We start from the raw sequence: 17,193 nt of genomic DNA on the forward strand, positions 1-17,193 counted from the left end.
CAAAGTTCTCTTACCTGAACCACACTTCACCATTCCCTAGAGTAAGAATATTAAATTGAGGATGCCATCCAGGGTTCAGTGTCATTTCCTGTATTATATGCTGTTTGAAAATGCCATTTAAAGCCATTTCTCGATGTGTAGCTTGAGCAGTGATTCAAGCTGGATCCTCCCATTGTACAAGAGAACGTTTGGTGGGTAAATAGATCTTAATTTTTAACTATTATCAGAAAATTAAATATAGGATCTGAAAAGTTTAAACTAAATACAAAAAGTGAGGGTTACATTTCTTTACTTTTTTCTCAGTGCTAGGGATTGAACCACGTGTTTTGCACATGCTAGGCAGGCATTCTGCCACTGACCTACATCCCTGGCCCTAGAGTTACATTTCTTTGTTAAGAACCACTATACCATCATATTTTGTTCTTTAATATCAAAAAATTCAAAAGATATACAGACTAAAAGGCTTTAAATTTTAGAGAATTTAAAATAAAGTTTGTACTTAACTTTTATAATATGAAATCATTGATTTTTAAGCATGGAAGAAGGATTGCATTTATAAAAAAAATGATATACAATTTTCATGCCTGCAAAATTAGGTGTTTAAAAATATAATTAGTGCAGCTTTAAATCTGGCCAATTAAATTCTGCAGAACATCTGCCAATCTCCAGGGGACAGGCACTTGAATTGTTTTTGATTAGATGTACATTGACTGCCCATGTGGATATTTAATTTTATATATATATTATATATATAAATAAAATACATATTTTATATATATATATACATATATATACACACACACATTTTTTTGTTATAAGCTATAAGTCTTTAGATTTGAGAGCATAGTGGTTTTGTGTAACTGGATGTAATTATTCCCAATAGGGTTTAAAATCAACTTAGCAATGTTTTATAGACTACTTTAAAAGAAGCTATGTTCAAGAGATTTGATCATATAAAAAGATTCTAAAATGTATTTCTCTTGTTGACTTAGAGTATTTCCAGTTGATCTTTATTTTCTACTTCCTGGAGTTAAAAGCTGCCTTTGCTTTAATTTAAAGGTGTGTGTTTTTAAAAATCGATCCATTTAGTGCATTGGTTTATAGAGTTATCCAGTTGCTACTGACTCAAAATCAAAGCAGGGAAAAAAAAAAAGTCTGTAAACCTGCCAAGTGCAGGGGTAAAAGTTGGAAGGAAATTTGTATACTGTTAGAGGAAAATAGCATAGTGTCATAGGAAGGTTTGGAATAGGCTACTGGTATAGGCAGTTGTTGAGTGTGAAATACCACACTGTCTACTATAACATTTTAGAAGAAAATTAGTAAAAGATGAATGCAAGAAAAAATGCAGGCTCATAAAATAGCAACTTTAGCTGTCTTCAAGGACTTTCATTTTCACTTCATAAAAAAATATCAATCTGAAATTATGAAGCTAAAATGAACCCAGAAAACCTAGTTTTTAAGATGACTGGAAGGCCTGGTCAAAATTAAGTCAATTTGTATTCTTTGTTCAATATCTCATAAGAAGCAGAGTGCCTTATATTTAGTACTTATTACCTACTTAATGAATGAATGAAATGGATGAGTGAATGAAGGAAGGAACTGCCAACCACATTTAGTTGGCAGTTTTAGTTTGTGTAAGTATGTAATTTTTAAACAAATCATTCAGCAAAATAACCCAAAAGGTTAAAGTTCTAGAATAAAGATGTGTGATATATAGGTAATTTTTATTTTGTTTCTTATGGTTTTGTATATTTTCCTTTTTTTTTTCTTTTTAGGTACCAGGGATTGAACTCAGGGGCACTTAACTACTAAACCATATCTCCAGCCATTTGTATTTTATTTAGAGACAGATTCTCACTGAGTTGCTTAGGGCCTTGCTAAGTTGCTGAGTTGCTAAGGCTTGGAACTTGCGATCCTCTTGTCTCATCCTCCTGAGCTGCTGGGATTACAAGCGTGTGCCACCGTGCCTGGCTATTTTCCAAATTTTTAACAATAAATGTTATGGAGGAACATTTCTTCAGGATACATAAGTGCCTAGAATTTTTTAAAAAATGAAATCTTAATATAAATCTCTGCTAATTATCTCTACTAACATTTCATCTGTGATTCAAATTGAAGTAGCACTTCTTTCACCTTAAAGGCTACTTGTGAACAAATGTTATTGTAGGAAAAACATTTCTTGGGTTATATATTTTAAAAGTAAAATTTTATCTTAACCTGTAGAAACTGACTGAACATTTCTGCCACTGAAACAAAGCAACATCAGTTCCATTTTGTAGAGCTGAAAATGTTTTATCTTTTCTCTGAGAAAAAACCAAGATACTGTACTGGTGCCAACATTCTTGTTTCAAATATAGTCATATTTGAATGAAAAATAAATAAATAATCATGCTAACCTATAAAAGCACTGTTCTGCTTTTCCTGACAGAAGCAAAACATTGAACCAGAATGAATGGATAGTCAGCCATTGTTGCAGTTGGTAGCTGAGTCCCTTGACTCACAGTTGAAATATCTGTTTAGGTGGACCACATGGTCTTAGTTATCTGCCCACTGGAATGACACAATGGGAAGGTAATCTGATGAATATCATGGGACATCTGTGAACAGATCATAGCTATGCTTGATATGAATCATTCTTCCCTCAAAAAATCTAAAGTTTAATAGTTAAAAATTTTAAATTGTTGTCATTGCATAAATGGAGTCATCTGGCCTATTACAGGGGTTAGGAGGGAATGAGTACAATACATACTTTCAGATATATTGCCAGGAAATTGTTTGACTAATTATTAGGTCTCTAAATTTAAGAAAGCCTAAAAACATGTTGCTTAAGGTGATCAATAAGAGTCTTGCATCTGTGCAAGCAATAAAAAATACCTTCTTTCACTACTTACCAGTGTCATGTAGGATATAAGATCTAAGTCTTATAAGCTTAGAAGACTTGTTCCTGTGTCAATCTTTAAATCCAAAGGGCTGAGTTAAAGATGTGCATATGTCACAACTGAAGTACTCCTGCCCACTGGATTTTTATGACTCTTAAGAAGGATCTTGGAGAAAGCATTTGGTGCCCAGGTTTTTAGGTTACACTTTCCTTCACTGAATGACCCTATTCTCACATGGATTTCCCTAATTTGTGATCATACTTTGTTTTTAAGGCGCTATTATTTTAAAACGACTGAAAACAAAAGGAAAAACAAATGAAGTATTGGGTAAGGCATGACGCTGTGGCTTGCTGGTTACTGTTAATGCTGCTCTTAGACACTTTCTGAGTAATTTAGCTTACCTGTTTGGAGGGAAGGGTTTGGTGATTGGAGGGATGGTTTAGTTTATATTCTCATTTCCACTTGCAGGAGTAACCTATTGCCCCTGTATGATCTGAAACATGATACATGGTCTTGTAGTTTGACTTGTTTCTCTTTGATATTTTGACATATCTATCTTGGATTTTTTTTGATTGATTGACACTAAAGAAAGTATACCTAAAGCTTATTTACCAGGGGTGTTTACAAACAAGAGTATGTGTGTGTGTGTCTTTGTGTTTTATGAAATGTGAACAAGTTGTGATGGATATCTTTGCCAATAAATAATAAACACATATTTAAAATTTTACAAACTTATAATGAGGATATTTTTAGTTGTGGTAAACAGATCACTCAAGACTAATTTTTATGAACAAGATAAGTATTTTGAAAATTAACATTTGAATGAGTTATGTATGTATTTCTTTGACATATAATCAACCGGGTCCAACTCTTCAGAGCAAACAGACTAATTGGTTACAGTCTAAAAGGTCCACTGCAATCTTTAAATTCTGTACTTCCTGGGCTTTTAGAGTGATACATATGTAAATGCTAAAAAAATGAAATGTGTGGATGTGATGTATGCCTAACAAAGATTAAGCTGGTGGAATTTTTCCTATAAAATATCAAAAAGTAAATTGATCCCTATTGTTTATTTTTAAAAAAATATACAATTATTGATTTGCATTGAAATATATATCAATACATTTTATCTGAGGATAATTTGGGAAATTTAAGGGATTTTTTTTTTTTTAAAGGAAAGCACGAAGAAGAACATACAGATGGAAATACTAATTGCTTTAAGTTACCAGTAGTTTCTTTTCTGGATTTGAAAACAGTTATGTTTCTAAATATGAGAACAATGATTTTGCCTAAAATTTCAGTATAATTACCAGGACTTCTCTCCTTTATAGAGAAGCAGTCAAGTGTTTCTGGAACAGATAAGACAGCAGCGATCCAGTGAGGTTGATCCCCCAAGGAAGAAAGCTATGCATACTCACCTTTTTGGAAGGTGAACTGCTCCTCAATTAATGATGTCCTCCTTTCCTCAAGGTGTCCAAAGACAGGAGGTGGTCTGTAAAAGGCTGGATGACAACTCCATTGTCCAGAACAATTACTGTGATCCTGACAGTAAGCCACCTGAAAATCAAAGAGCCTGCAACACTGAGCCCTGCCCACCTGAGTAAGTAAGAGAAAGAAGTAAGAACTGGTTCTTCAGGTACAAAGAGAAAAACATCATGTATTCATATTTGGAAAATTACTCACATGAAAAGATAAATGAGGCTGAGAAAAAGGGAGGAAACAACATAGAGGGTGATATTTTGATATTCTTTTCCCTCAGCAAAGATTCCTATTTATTCATAGACTTTGATTATTAATTCTTTGAAAGCAGAAATTTCAATGAATTTGGTCCTGACACAGTGCTGGAATTGATCATATTATATCAATTCTAAGGTACATCTTTTTCACATTTTAAGAACTATGAAATCAGGATTCATTTTATTACTGATGGCATCTTACAGCAGTATTTGGGATTTTCCCCCTTTCTTAAAGTTACATGAAATATTGGCGACTTAAATTTAACAACAAAAAAATGATTTCTTTCCACTCCTCTTTTCTAGATATTTATCCTAAGTCCTTAAGACTTTTAAAATGGTTTAAAAATACTCTAGAATGGAATATCAATGCTTTAACTTACTGACCCAGTTTTAAGTTCCATTGTTGCAAACCATCCTGTCTTCTGAATGCTGGATCCAGGCACAGAGGCTTCCTTCAGTCTCTTTCTGTTCATCAATGTAGCAGTTACAATTCACTGTAAAGAGAAGCACAGGAAAGAGCTATTCTTTTCAATGATGGCTCTAAAATGAGATTTGCTGTCAGTGAGCTACACTTTATAATCTGTAAAACAGAAAGGTTTCTTGATTAAGCAAAAGGCAATAATTATGTGGAAAAAGACAAGGATGCTGATTTGATCACGACGATACTGATTTTTTTTTTTTTTTAGGGATTTTACCAGACTGCAAACTGCAAGAAAAAAACATGTGAATGGCATTTTATTCTTGTTTGAATAATCAAGACTAACCATTAACCCCTTGGTTAGCTAAGTGTCCTAAAAAGAAATTGATAAGGAAAAAGAGTAAGCAAGACATGTATGTCCCAAACTCTATAACTGTAAAGAAAAGATTCAAAACGAAGTTAATCTCCTTTTCCAAAAATGACCACAGTGGAATCACAAAAACTTGGGGCTTACAATGGATAAAAATCCAGGTTCCTAAGATGGATATTTATTCCAAAACATTTATTATTTATTCCAAAATATTTATTCTAAAACAGTGATGCCTTATGAACACATTATCCAAAGCCAGTGCCTGCCTGCACATTTGATCTTAATTTTTCACTTCTAGTCTTTTGAAAAGGCTTAGGATAGTAACTATCAAGTAAGTAGTGCAAAGTATCTGGAATGATAGAAAATTTTTATTTTAAGATTTTATACTTTTATGTCTATTCTTTTCAAAAAGTGATCACTATGTAACTAATTCTTTAAAACTAAGTCATAGAAAAATATGGAAATGTGACCTATTATATGTATCATGAAAACAAGTTATTTATTTTTTATTTTTGTTCTTTTCTCTGCCAATTTTTTTTTATAAATTCATCTCAAGATAAATTGAAAAAATTATATACATCAAAGTGGTGCTCAAAATCCCTGGGCTAATTTTGTCCCCTTCTAGGTTTCCAATAACTGCAGCATGTTTTCATGTTATTTTGAGTCTTAATCCTTCAAGTTAATTCCCTGACCCTCAGGATTTTAAGTATCATGTTTGGAATTTAATCAGCCATTTAAAGCATTTGAATGTTACTGGTTACACTTGCTTTATCTTGGCCTAGACTTTTTATTTGTTTGAAATTATGTGCTCAAATGTTCACTGTCCTTAGAGTGTTCAATCAGTGGTCATTCCATCTCACATATTATGGATCTGAGTATTGCATTTGAGGATTTTCTTTAATGGTTTAAGTATAATTGACACAATAACATGTAATTACAATTTGATTTCCTATCTTCTTTCCTTTTGTAGTTCTGAAATGAAGTTACTTAAGTTTGAAGTAAGTAATGGATGGAATTCAAAAGAGAAAGATAAAGGAATATTCGAAGCATAGACAAATTTAGTTTCAGAGTTTTCTTTCTTGGAAAGGCCTCAAGGAACCTATTTTAAATATTGTTTCCTTTTAGTCCATTTTTTCTTAATTTCTTCTTAATTTTTTTATGTTTTTGAATTTGGATTATGGAAGAGGAAATATTGATTTTTCAGGATGATTGTCATATATATTAAGATTCCCAACAGATACTAGCACTATAGGGATAAAAATCTTGACTACTATGATTCAATAAGATTTTTAGTTAGTGTGAAGAAAGGAGATAGATTTTTTTTTTTGGATGATTATGTGATAGGCAAATAAAAAGAAAATAGGGGCTGGGTTATGGCTCAGTGGTAGAGTGCTTGCCTGGCATGTGTGAAGCACTGGGTTCTATCTTTAGCACCACATAAAAATAAATAAATAAAATACAGGTATTGTGTCCATCTACAACTAAAAAATATTTTTAAAAAAGAAAATAAAAACATTTATAATAGCACTATTAATAATTTGATGTATTTGCAATATATTATATATACATATTATATAATATGTATAATATATATATATGCTTTGTAGTCAGTTTTCTACATATTTTGAAAATTAAATATCTTTGACAGCACATAGTAGATCATCATAGCTGTCTTACAGCTTTTGATTTCCTGGGCTACCACAGCACTAACCATTTTTGCCACTAAAACTTAACTTTCCTTAATTATGCCCTTATGCTTAACAAATAGGAATAGAATTTCTGAAACAAATGGAAACAAATTTTAGTCTTTGAAACATATTGTCAAATTGCTCTCCAGAAAGATTGTATGAATGTGTACTCCTACTAGCAAGATATAAGAATGCCATTTCCCTGAACTGAAAACACTTGGGTATTATAATTTTTAAACAGTTTTGGTTATTTTATGGGGGGAGAAGTGTTGATACCTAATTACTATTTTATATTAAATTTCTTGGATTGCTGATGAGGCCAAATATCTTTATTTTTAGAACTCTTTTTTTGTGTGTGTGGTGCTGGGGATTGAACCCAAGGCCTTGTGCATGTGAGGCAGGCATTATACCAACTGAGCTATATCCCCAGCTCTGAACTCTTAATATATAAAGAATATTAACTTCTGGGGCTGGGATCATGGCTCAGTGGTAGAGAACTTACCTGACATGTGTGAGGCACTGGGTTCGATTCTCAGTACTACATATAAACAAATGAATAAAATAAAGGTCTATAAACAACTAAAAAAAAATTTTAAAAGAAAAGAATATTAACTCTTTTACTTGTGTTCCAAATGTTTTTTTCCTAGTTTTTTTCCTAAAACGTTCATATTCTTTATGATGTTTTGATTTATGTTTACTTATAAAATTCAATATATGATTTAGGAAAGCTATGGGAAATTGAACTCAGGGGCACTCAACCACTGAGCCACATCCACAGCCCTATTTTGTATCTTTTTTAGAGACAGGGTCTCACTGAGTTGTTTGGTGCCTGAGGCTGACTTTGAACTCTCAGTCCTCCTGTGTCAGCCTCCCAAGCCACTGGGATTACAGGCATATGCCACTGCACCTGGCTAAAATTTCTATTTCTTTCATTGGTATAATGTTTAGTAATGTCTTATTCACTTTAAAATTATATTTTCAAAGTTTCTTTTCTTATTTTAATGTGAAGTATAATCTATCTGATGTCTATTTGCCTAATTTGAAAAATATTTTCAAATATTATTTCTTCTCATAGCATTAGTTTAAAACTCCAAGTTGTGTTTTTTTTTTCTTAAAGGTATCTTTTTAAATAATGAAATAATTGAAAAGTCTTAAAAATGTTTTTATTTAGCATTATATTCTCCAACTCCATCCATTTACCTGATAATGATTTTATTATCTTTTAATGCTGAGTGATTTTCCACTGTGTATATATATCAAAGTTTCCCTATCCATTCATCTACTGAAGGGCATCTGGGTTGGTTCTGCAATTTAGCTATTGTGAATTGTGCTGCTGTAAACATTGGGGCTGTGTCCCTGTAGTATGCTGTTTTTAAGATTTGAGTATAAATCGAGGAGTAGGATAGCTTGGTCAAATAGTGATTCCATTCCAAGTTTTCCAAGGAATCTCCATACTGCTTTCCATATTGGCTGCACCAATTTGCAGTTCCACCAGCAATGTATGAGTGTGCCTTTTTCCCCACATCATCACCAACACTTATTGTTATTTGCATTCTTGATAGCTGCCATTCTGACTGGAATGAAATAAAATCTTAGAGTAGTTTTGATTTGCATTTTTCTAATTGCTAAAGATGTTGAACATTTTTTCCATACGTTTGTTGATTGATTGTATATCCTCTTCTGAGAAGTGTCTATTCAGATCCTTGGCCCATTTATTGATTGGGTAATTTGGGTTTTTTTGTTTTTTGGTTTTTTTTTTTTTTTTTTTTTTTTTTTTTTTTGGTGCTTAGCTTTTTGAGTTCTTTATATATCCTAGAGATGAGTGCTCTATCTGATGTGCAAGTGGTAAAAATTTGCTGCCACGCTGTAGGCTCTCTATTCACCTCATTGATTATTTCTTTTGCTGAGAAGAAGCTTTTTAGTTTGAATCCATCCCATTTATAGATTCTTGGTTTTAATTCTTGTGCTATAGGAGTCTTATTAAGAAAGTTGGAGAATATAATGCTAAGTGAAGCAAGCCAATCCCAAAAAACCAAAGGCCGAATGTTTTCTTTGATATGAGGATGCTGACTCATAATGGCGCTGGGGGTGGCAGGGTGTAGCACGGGAAGAATGGAGGAACTTTAGATAGGACAAAGGGGAGAGAGGGGAAGGGAGGGGGCAAAGGGGTGGGAATGATGGTGGAATGAGTTAGACATCATTACCCTAAGTACATGTATGAAGACATGAATGGTGTGAAAATACTTTGCATACAATCAGTGACTTGAAAAATTGTGCTCTATATGTGTAATATGAGATGAATTGCATTCTACCATCATGTATAACAAATTAGAATAAATAAATAATTTAATTATTAAAAGTATTTACTATACTTACAAATGTCTATTTATATCGAAACCATTTGTAAGTACAGTATAGAAAAATAGAGGACAGTAAGATTTGTCAATCCATTGTATTAGGAAAATGATAGGAAACTTGGAAGAACAAACAAAAAAGATATTGGTAGGAAAACAATAAAAGGGCTTATCTGGAAATCTTTGATGGGCCAGCAGAGATCTTTCTGGGAAACAGGGCTTTCATAGAGGCAACTTTTTAATGAGAAAGTGTATAGTAGTCAAGGTGGTGAATTGACTGTGAGTAAAAATAGTGGAATCCTTGACGTAGGCTTAAATAATTGGAAAAAAGGAAAGGGAGGAGTTGATATTGAAGGATATGACTGATAGGAAACTAGTATACTTCCATAAGAAAAGGAAGCAATGCCGAGTTGGAATCTAGAGAAAGGTCAAGTTCAGTTTTTTTTGCCATGTTTGTGTTTTGAGAGCAAGAATATTTCTACATATGACCTCATATGAAGAATCCCTGCACTGATATTACATATTCTCTATGATATTGTGGTTTTTCTATTTGTGAAAAAAAGAGAGATAAAAACAACAAACAACACATTATAATAATACTGTGACCAAGAGTTAAAAAAAATTGATTAATAGATGTGGAACACACTGTACTTTGGACTCATAAGGCCCAACTAACTGGGTAAAAACATATAAAAATAGTGATAGTACAAGAGAAAATATTGTAAGTACAATAAGAGAGTTATAAGCAGAAGTGCTAAAGGAAGCCAAAGTGGCAAGAATTAATTTTTATCCAGAGGCTAGGTTTTGTTTAATGGTATTTTTATGGTATAATAGTTAACAATTATTGAGTCATTGAACCTCACCCATGGACAAGTAAAATTTGTTATTTCAAGTTTAGAAAAAGATTCATCAGAGTCCTCTATAAAACTCTAAAACTTAAAACCTGGAGAGAATCACAGAAGTCATCTCAGCCAACTCCCATCATTTTATAGACCAAGGGTATTCTAAACTCTGGTGATGTTTTTCCCATTACACTAGACATCACTAACATTGTAAGTTACAAAGCAACTGTCTGATAGCCTTTTAATACATCTAATTTTGCTTGCCTCATTGATATATTCTCAATTTCCACAACTTCAGAAATGTTTATAATCACATTGGTTTTTTTAAAATTTAGGAAAACCTCAACTATAGAAAGTTTAGGTCCTAGAGAGTTCTGCTTAACGTTAGTTTCACTTTCCAGTCTAATAAATAATTTATTTTTTAACCTTTGTTTTGAAAATATTTCTGAACATTTATTAGGTTTATTTCTTAGGTTTATCTTTAAACTCTGTGTCTTCTTATTTTAGTTTTCATTTGTTTGTTTTCTTTTCTTTTGCAGTGCTAGGGATCAAATCCTGGGCTTTGCTCATGCTAATGAATGTTCTACCACTGAGCTATAACAACTCTAGTGTGCATTCACACATGCACACACACGCTCTCTCTCTCAATCCAAATATTTAATATCATTTTTTTAATATGTTCTGCTATTCTCCTTTGAATTATAAAGCAAGAATAATATTCTGGTTTTAAGGTGGGTTCTTCTTCAAAAATATTCTGCTTAACCAAAGTTGGGACAAAATTTTGGGATAGTGTCTCCCATATTTGTTCCTCCAAATAATATTATTGTTAATGTAGATTATAGAGGATACAGCAAACCAATCTAAAAAATTTCAGACTCTCAAATGTGAATCCCACTGACTGTTAGCCTCTAATGGATATGAGGTCATTGTGAGGATGAAGACAATTTGATCATTGTGTATGAGGAAGAGCACAGAAAGGACCAGCCTTGGGAATGTTCAGACTATGACAGAATTTCTGTGTTCATGCTTTTACCACTAAATCTAAAGGAAGACAAGGAAAATGACAGAAAACTAGGTAGAATGCCAGCAGAGAATCAAATATGCAGAGAAGGAAGATGAAAGAAGCAGTACATCTTAAACTATACAGGATAATAGAGAAACTGAGACAAGCAGATGCAGTGGTATAATTGCAAGACTATATTAAATAACTAGGGTGTGATTTAATCCTTCAGAGAAACATGGGAAGGGATAATATGAAGAGCAATAAAGATGCAACAGGGACTGAATAGTGACGTCTGAAATTAAAGTCAGAAAGGAAATTGTGAGGGTGATTAATACTTTTACTTTCATATATTCCAAGTTGAAGGGTAGAATGATATATCTAGGCTAAGTTTCTGAGAAGAGATGATTGGTAATAAAAGAAGGGACAAAGAGTAAAAAGGCAGAGGTGGCCCTGACCCTGTGCACCAAAGAACACTAACACTGCCTGAATCACTGTTGTTACCCCAGGCACCTGTGTTTAATTTGAAGGTCTCCATCCCTCTTACATTATGAGACCTAATGAGATCATGGCTGGAGGTGGTATGACTGAGCTTTTTGTGGCTGAGTTATACACATTTTGTTTTATCCCCTAATCTTGGTGATGAAATCACTGTTACAAATTGAATCAGAGTTTCACTATGGCTGGCATGCAAGTTATTATTCTCAGTTCACAGTTTCCTCCTTAACCAAAAATGATACTAAGAACTTGGGATCATGTTCATCTGTAGAAAACATACAGGAAAGAATATGAAAATCACTTTAAATCTCCTTTGGAAAATGACTTAACAACAACAAAAAATTAATTTCAGATTTTTAAAATTCAGGATTATCATTCTTTAAATGAATTTTAGGTTGCAAATTTTTAGATTTTAACAGTTTTTAAATTGAAAAACTGGTTAGCTATGGTATTTCTGAATATTGATTTTCCTCTATAAATAATAATACAAATAATATGAAACAAATACCATTGTTATTAGTTTGCTAAATATAGTTTCAAATATAGGCTACTAGTACTATAACTTCACTGAAATAGTACCTTCCATATACAAAACTGACATAATGCAGTGCTACTTAGAGAAATAATAAGGATATTTTTTTCTTAAGCTTTATGTGTTCTATCTGGGTAGTCTCCCACTCAAGAGCATCAGCATATTCATTGATGATAATTGCATAACTTATAACCATGTATTGAAGAAAATATCTTTTTATCTACATTCTGTATTCAACAATGTTAAAATGAAATTCAGTTTAAAGGCAATTGATGGGGGTCATTGCTCTGAAATTATGTATATATACATTCATTGATGACTTTAAGGAAAGGAATGGATATACCTACAAATGTGAGATGTGTTCATTTAAGACATTTGAGTTTTTCCCCACATTAGCCATACAAAAGCTATTTTTTTAGGAGTAAAGGAGTTAGAACAAGGTATCTGTACGTCTTCATAGAGTGGCTTAGGGTTTTACTTTTGCCAAAAGTGTTTTAAGGCGCCTATGTCCTCACTGTAGATACCTGGGCCTCTCTGCCCCAATAAATACCATAAAGGCCTACTATCTTCTTGAAGTTCATTTCTGGAAATTAGAAAACAAATCCCCAATTCCTTTAGGATGACTTGAGCATATTATCTTCAATTATGGGAGAATCAGCCTCAAGTAATACTATTAAAATTAATAACTATTTCTTGTTAGTGATATGCCAGTATGTATTAAAGCTGGCTAGTACTTATTCTCGAGACCCTATTATTAGCTTATCTTCTCCTGTTCATATTATGTCAAATAGGTAGCTTGAAATCAGCCATAGTAAGGCATTATACCACAAAAATTGGCAAATGCCCCAATTCAGAACTCCCTTTCCACATGGAGAGCCAGTTGTCAAACATTTTCTAGCATGGCACTGGAAACTTTAAATATTTATCTCTAACTGACACTGAATAATCTTCATTGGGGGGCTCTTCCATTTGCCACTTGTTATTTTAACCAACATGAACTGTTAGCTTTTCTAGGAAAAGGATAGAGTCCATTCATGCAAGTGCCTTCACTCGCCTGGAAATCTCTGGATGTACTGAGGAAATGCTTTTCTGTGTTTCTTCCACTTCTTGCTGCAGGTGGTTCATTGGGGATTGGTTGGAGTGCAGCAAGACTTGTGATGGTGGGATGCGCACAAGGGCAGTGCTCTGCATCAGGAAGATCGGACCTTCAGAGGAGGAGACACTGGACTATAGTGGTTGTTTAACACACCGGCCTATCGAAAAAGAGCCCTGCAACAACCAGTCATGTCCACCTCAGTGGGTGGCTTTGGACTGGTCCGAAGTAAGGAAATCTGAGGCTGTATGTTTTCAGATGTCTTAACTATCAATACCAAAGCATTTAATATTAAGGACACCTGAGCATGTGAGCGCCTTAGAACTTAACAAGTAAGAACTGCATGACAGTGAATTCGGCCATGTTTTATTTTATTGCTGCTTATCAGGAAATAGGGGGTTTTTGAGTCAGGGAAGTCAATGAGAAATTATGCATCAATCTGATTGAAAAAAAGTCTACATTAAATCTGAAATAACATTGTAGTGGGTACAAATATGATTTTTTTTCTTTTCTTACTATACAAGCAGCATCACAAACTCAGAATTAGGACTATGTTATTAAAAACTGAAGTTCAAAAGGACAGTTGGAATTTTTCTTACCCTATCTAGGCCTAGTGGCACATGACTATAATCCCAGTTGCTCTGGATGTTGGGGCAGAAGGATCACAAGTTCAAGGCCAGCCTGGGCAACTTGGTGAGACCCTGTCTTAAGATAAGAAATAAAAAGGGCTGGGGATAGAACTCAGTGGTAGAGCACCCCTGGGTTCAATGCCCAGTACCAAAAAGCAGATAAATAAAATAAAATTTTCTTATCCCAAATTTTTGAAGACCTAGAGTGACCTTTTCTAGGATCTCAGTTAGAAGGCACAAAGTTTTAAAAACCTGTTTTTCAAGTACTGTAACAGCCTAATCACATAATTTTTAGATATGAGCCTTTATCAATTTATTATAATTTGTGATATATCTGTATGTTTTAATTGCTTCTATTTGCATCTGGAAAAGAGACATGGAGCTGAGGGATATACCAAAAAGTCAAGTTCAGAATTTATCATTATCTTATATATATGATTAGTATATAAGATGGGACTAAGATGCTTTAGGGGCATGAATTTGTACAAAATAATCTAATATAATCCAGAGGAATTTGGAAAAGTGATCTTGTAGAAAACAAAAAAAGAGGTATATAATTTTTGTTCCCTCAGTATGCATAAGACATGTACATACACACTCTTACAGCATTTTCCACATTTCACAAAGAAAAGCTGAATCTTCCATAGCAGTGGTTAGTGTTAAAAAGAATGAGTACCTGGCTAGAGATAATTCTTTCAAATTAGCAAAACAGGATGCATTACAGACTCTATTCTAATATATCCTGCTGGAAATATTGTGGAACTTACTTTGGGTATTTCCTGTAGACCTCATGAGTTTGTCAAAAACAAATGAAAAAGTCAAACTGTTATTTAAGAACCTCTGGATGTAACTATTCCCCCTGTGAACCTTACTGCTTGGGTGGCCTTATTTTGCTAGAAAAACAGGCCAGAAGAACTATGTTTAAGATGGTACATGGAAGCAATGTTTCTGACCACTCATGATTATCCATGGACTCTGGCAGGAACTGGGAGTGTTCTCCTAAGTTTCCTGGCCATACTCCAACTTTAGTAATTACATTCTACCTACTTTTTATTTGAAGTTTCAATCAAATATATAGTCATTGGTATTATCCAGTCCATGGTAGTAGAAAACAGTATAGACTTCTTTTCCCTAATAGTAGGTGCATTAACTTCTAAATTCATCTGAAAGATGAAATTCAATGATTAAAAAATAGATATTCTGCAGGATTAGACATTTATTAGTGCCCAGGATACTTATATAAATCCATAAATATTAATTAATAATGATGATAATTTATTATGCAAAAATCACAGTGGGAGACTTTATATTACAATTTGGCTGCAAGAGGAGCATTACAAGTTCAGAGCCAGCTTCAACAACAGCAAGGCACTAAGCAACTCAGTGGGACCCTGTTTCTAAATAAAATACAAAATAGGGCTGTGGATGTGGCTTAGTGGTTGAGTGCCCCTGAATTTAATCCTCAGTGCCAAAAAACTAAAACAAAACAAAAACTAAATAACTGGGTACAAGAGTCTTAGAGTTTCAAGTCAAGTTGGTAAGTATGATTGTGTTTACTGGGATAGGCACTATGGAAAATATGAAAGAATCTTGTTAAAAAAAGAGAATATTCATGAAGCAACTAGACATTAATATGATAGTGTTTAATAAGCAGTGGATTGTGATATATAAATGTATAACTCATAGAAATTCAGGGCTAAGCAGATAAAGGTAGCCTGGAAAAGTATCCTAGTTTTTTTCAGTTGATGGGAGTTGCAGGGAATATTGAGAATAGAATCTGAAGAGAATAGGAAAGCTGGAGAAGGTATTCCTGATAAGAGAATCAACTAAACAGAAACAAAAACATTTTAAGATAAAAGGGGGGGGGGCATTAGTTTTAAAGATTAAGTGATAAAGTAGTGCTAACTAATAGGCTTGAGAGCAAAACTCTATTCCAAATCATCCTTCATAAGCAGAAATTAGAAGAAAGTTTTGCCAACCACTAAACTACCAAAACTTCCTTATATCTAGACTTATTTCACATTGGTCTCCTGACCTACACTTCTCAGTATTATTGTGTTGTTGTTATTTTTTAAATGAATCCTGTGTCTTTCTTTTTTTAATATCTTTATTTTATTTTTATGTGGTGTTGAGGATCGAACCCAGCACCCCATGCATGCCGGGCGAGCGCACTACGTCTTGAGCCACATCCCCAGCCCTATCATTGTGTTTTTAAAATTTTTTATAGTTGTATATGGACCAAATGCCTTTATTTTATTTGTTTATTTTTATGTGGTGCCAGTGAACCCAGTGCCTCACATGTGCAAGGCAAGTGATTTGCCACTGAAATACAGCTCCAACTCCTCATTGTATTTTTGTTTTAAAATAAAACCACCAAAATAGAATCACCTTAAGAAATAGCTAATATATATTACCAATATGCTTCCATTTCAAATACCATTTTAAGGTTTTCTATTGAATTCAATTTCACATAGACTATATTTACCCCACTTTTAAAATTCTCATTCTCATCTATCCAATATTTGCAGTGACTTGCACAAATGGTTCTTATAGGCAGGCATTTCTGGGAGTATCTGAAGAAATACATATAAGCTGAGGGTACATTCAATCATAGTTCTGCTATCTTTAAAATAGCTGAGTCAAAGACTTAAGCAAAAGAAGACAGACTAGGGAGGTGGAATGTACATGTTGTGACCACTACCTCAGATAAATCTTTACTAGTTGCTATTGTTTCTCTACAAATGACCCAGGAAACTATCATGGTGTAAGCATAGCTTCAGAAATGCTGCCAGTACTGTCTAGTTGAACATCAGCTTTACCTCCTTCATCATCCTTTGTTCAATAGGAAAGATGGGTTTTGCCCCATGTGATCTCTCCTGTTTATATTGCGAAGGGTGGGTTTCATTCTTGGGCTTCCATTTTGTTACTTTACCAGGAAGCCCATCTCTTCCCTAGATGAGTTAAAAAATAAATTGGAATAAAGAGCAGTAATTGAAATAAATGTCTGAGTAACTAGGTAGAAGAAAGTGAGAACAAGAGCCTGTTCTTCCCAGAGAAGTAGAACACCTTCCCCTAATGACAGCAGGAGTCTGTGCAGAGGAGCAGGCAATGTTCAGTCTTTCACTTAACATTTTACAAATATTTTACACAATTT

General features: G+C 33.5%; 1 protein-coding gene across 1 annotated transcript in view; it reads left to right on the forward strand.

Annotated features, from left to right (window-relative positions):
- The window catches only part of Adamts6 (ADAM metallopeptidase with thrombospondin type 1 motif 6), a 270,679-nt gene that overhangs the window by 232,678 nt on the left and 20,808 nt on the right, over positions 1–17,193 (forward strand). The window contains exons 20-21 of the mRNA XM_076856114.1: positions 4,350–4,479; positions 13,434–13,638. Of these exons, the coding sequence (XP_076712229.1) occupies positions 4,350–4,479; positions 13,434–13,638 (335 nt within the window). The remainder of the gene's footprint in view (positions 1–4,349; positions 4,480–13,433; positions 13,639–17,193) is intronic.

The sequence above is a fragment of the Callospermophilus lateralis genome, chromosome 5, assembly GCF_048772815.1.
Source record: "Callospermophilus lateralis isolate mCalLat2 chromosome 5, mCalLat2.hap1, whole genome shotgun sequence".
Taxonomy (NCBI): domain Eukaryota; kingdom Metazoa; phylum Chordata; class Mammalia; order Rodentia; family Sciuridae; genus Callospermophilus; species Callospermophilus lateralis.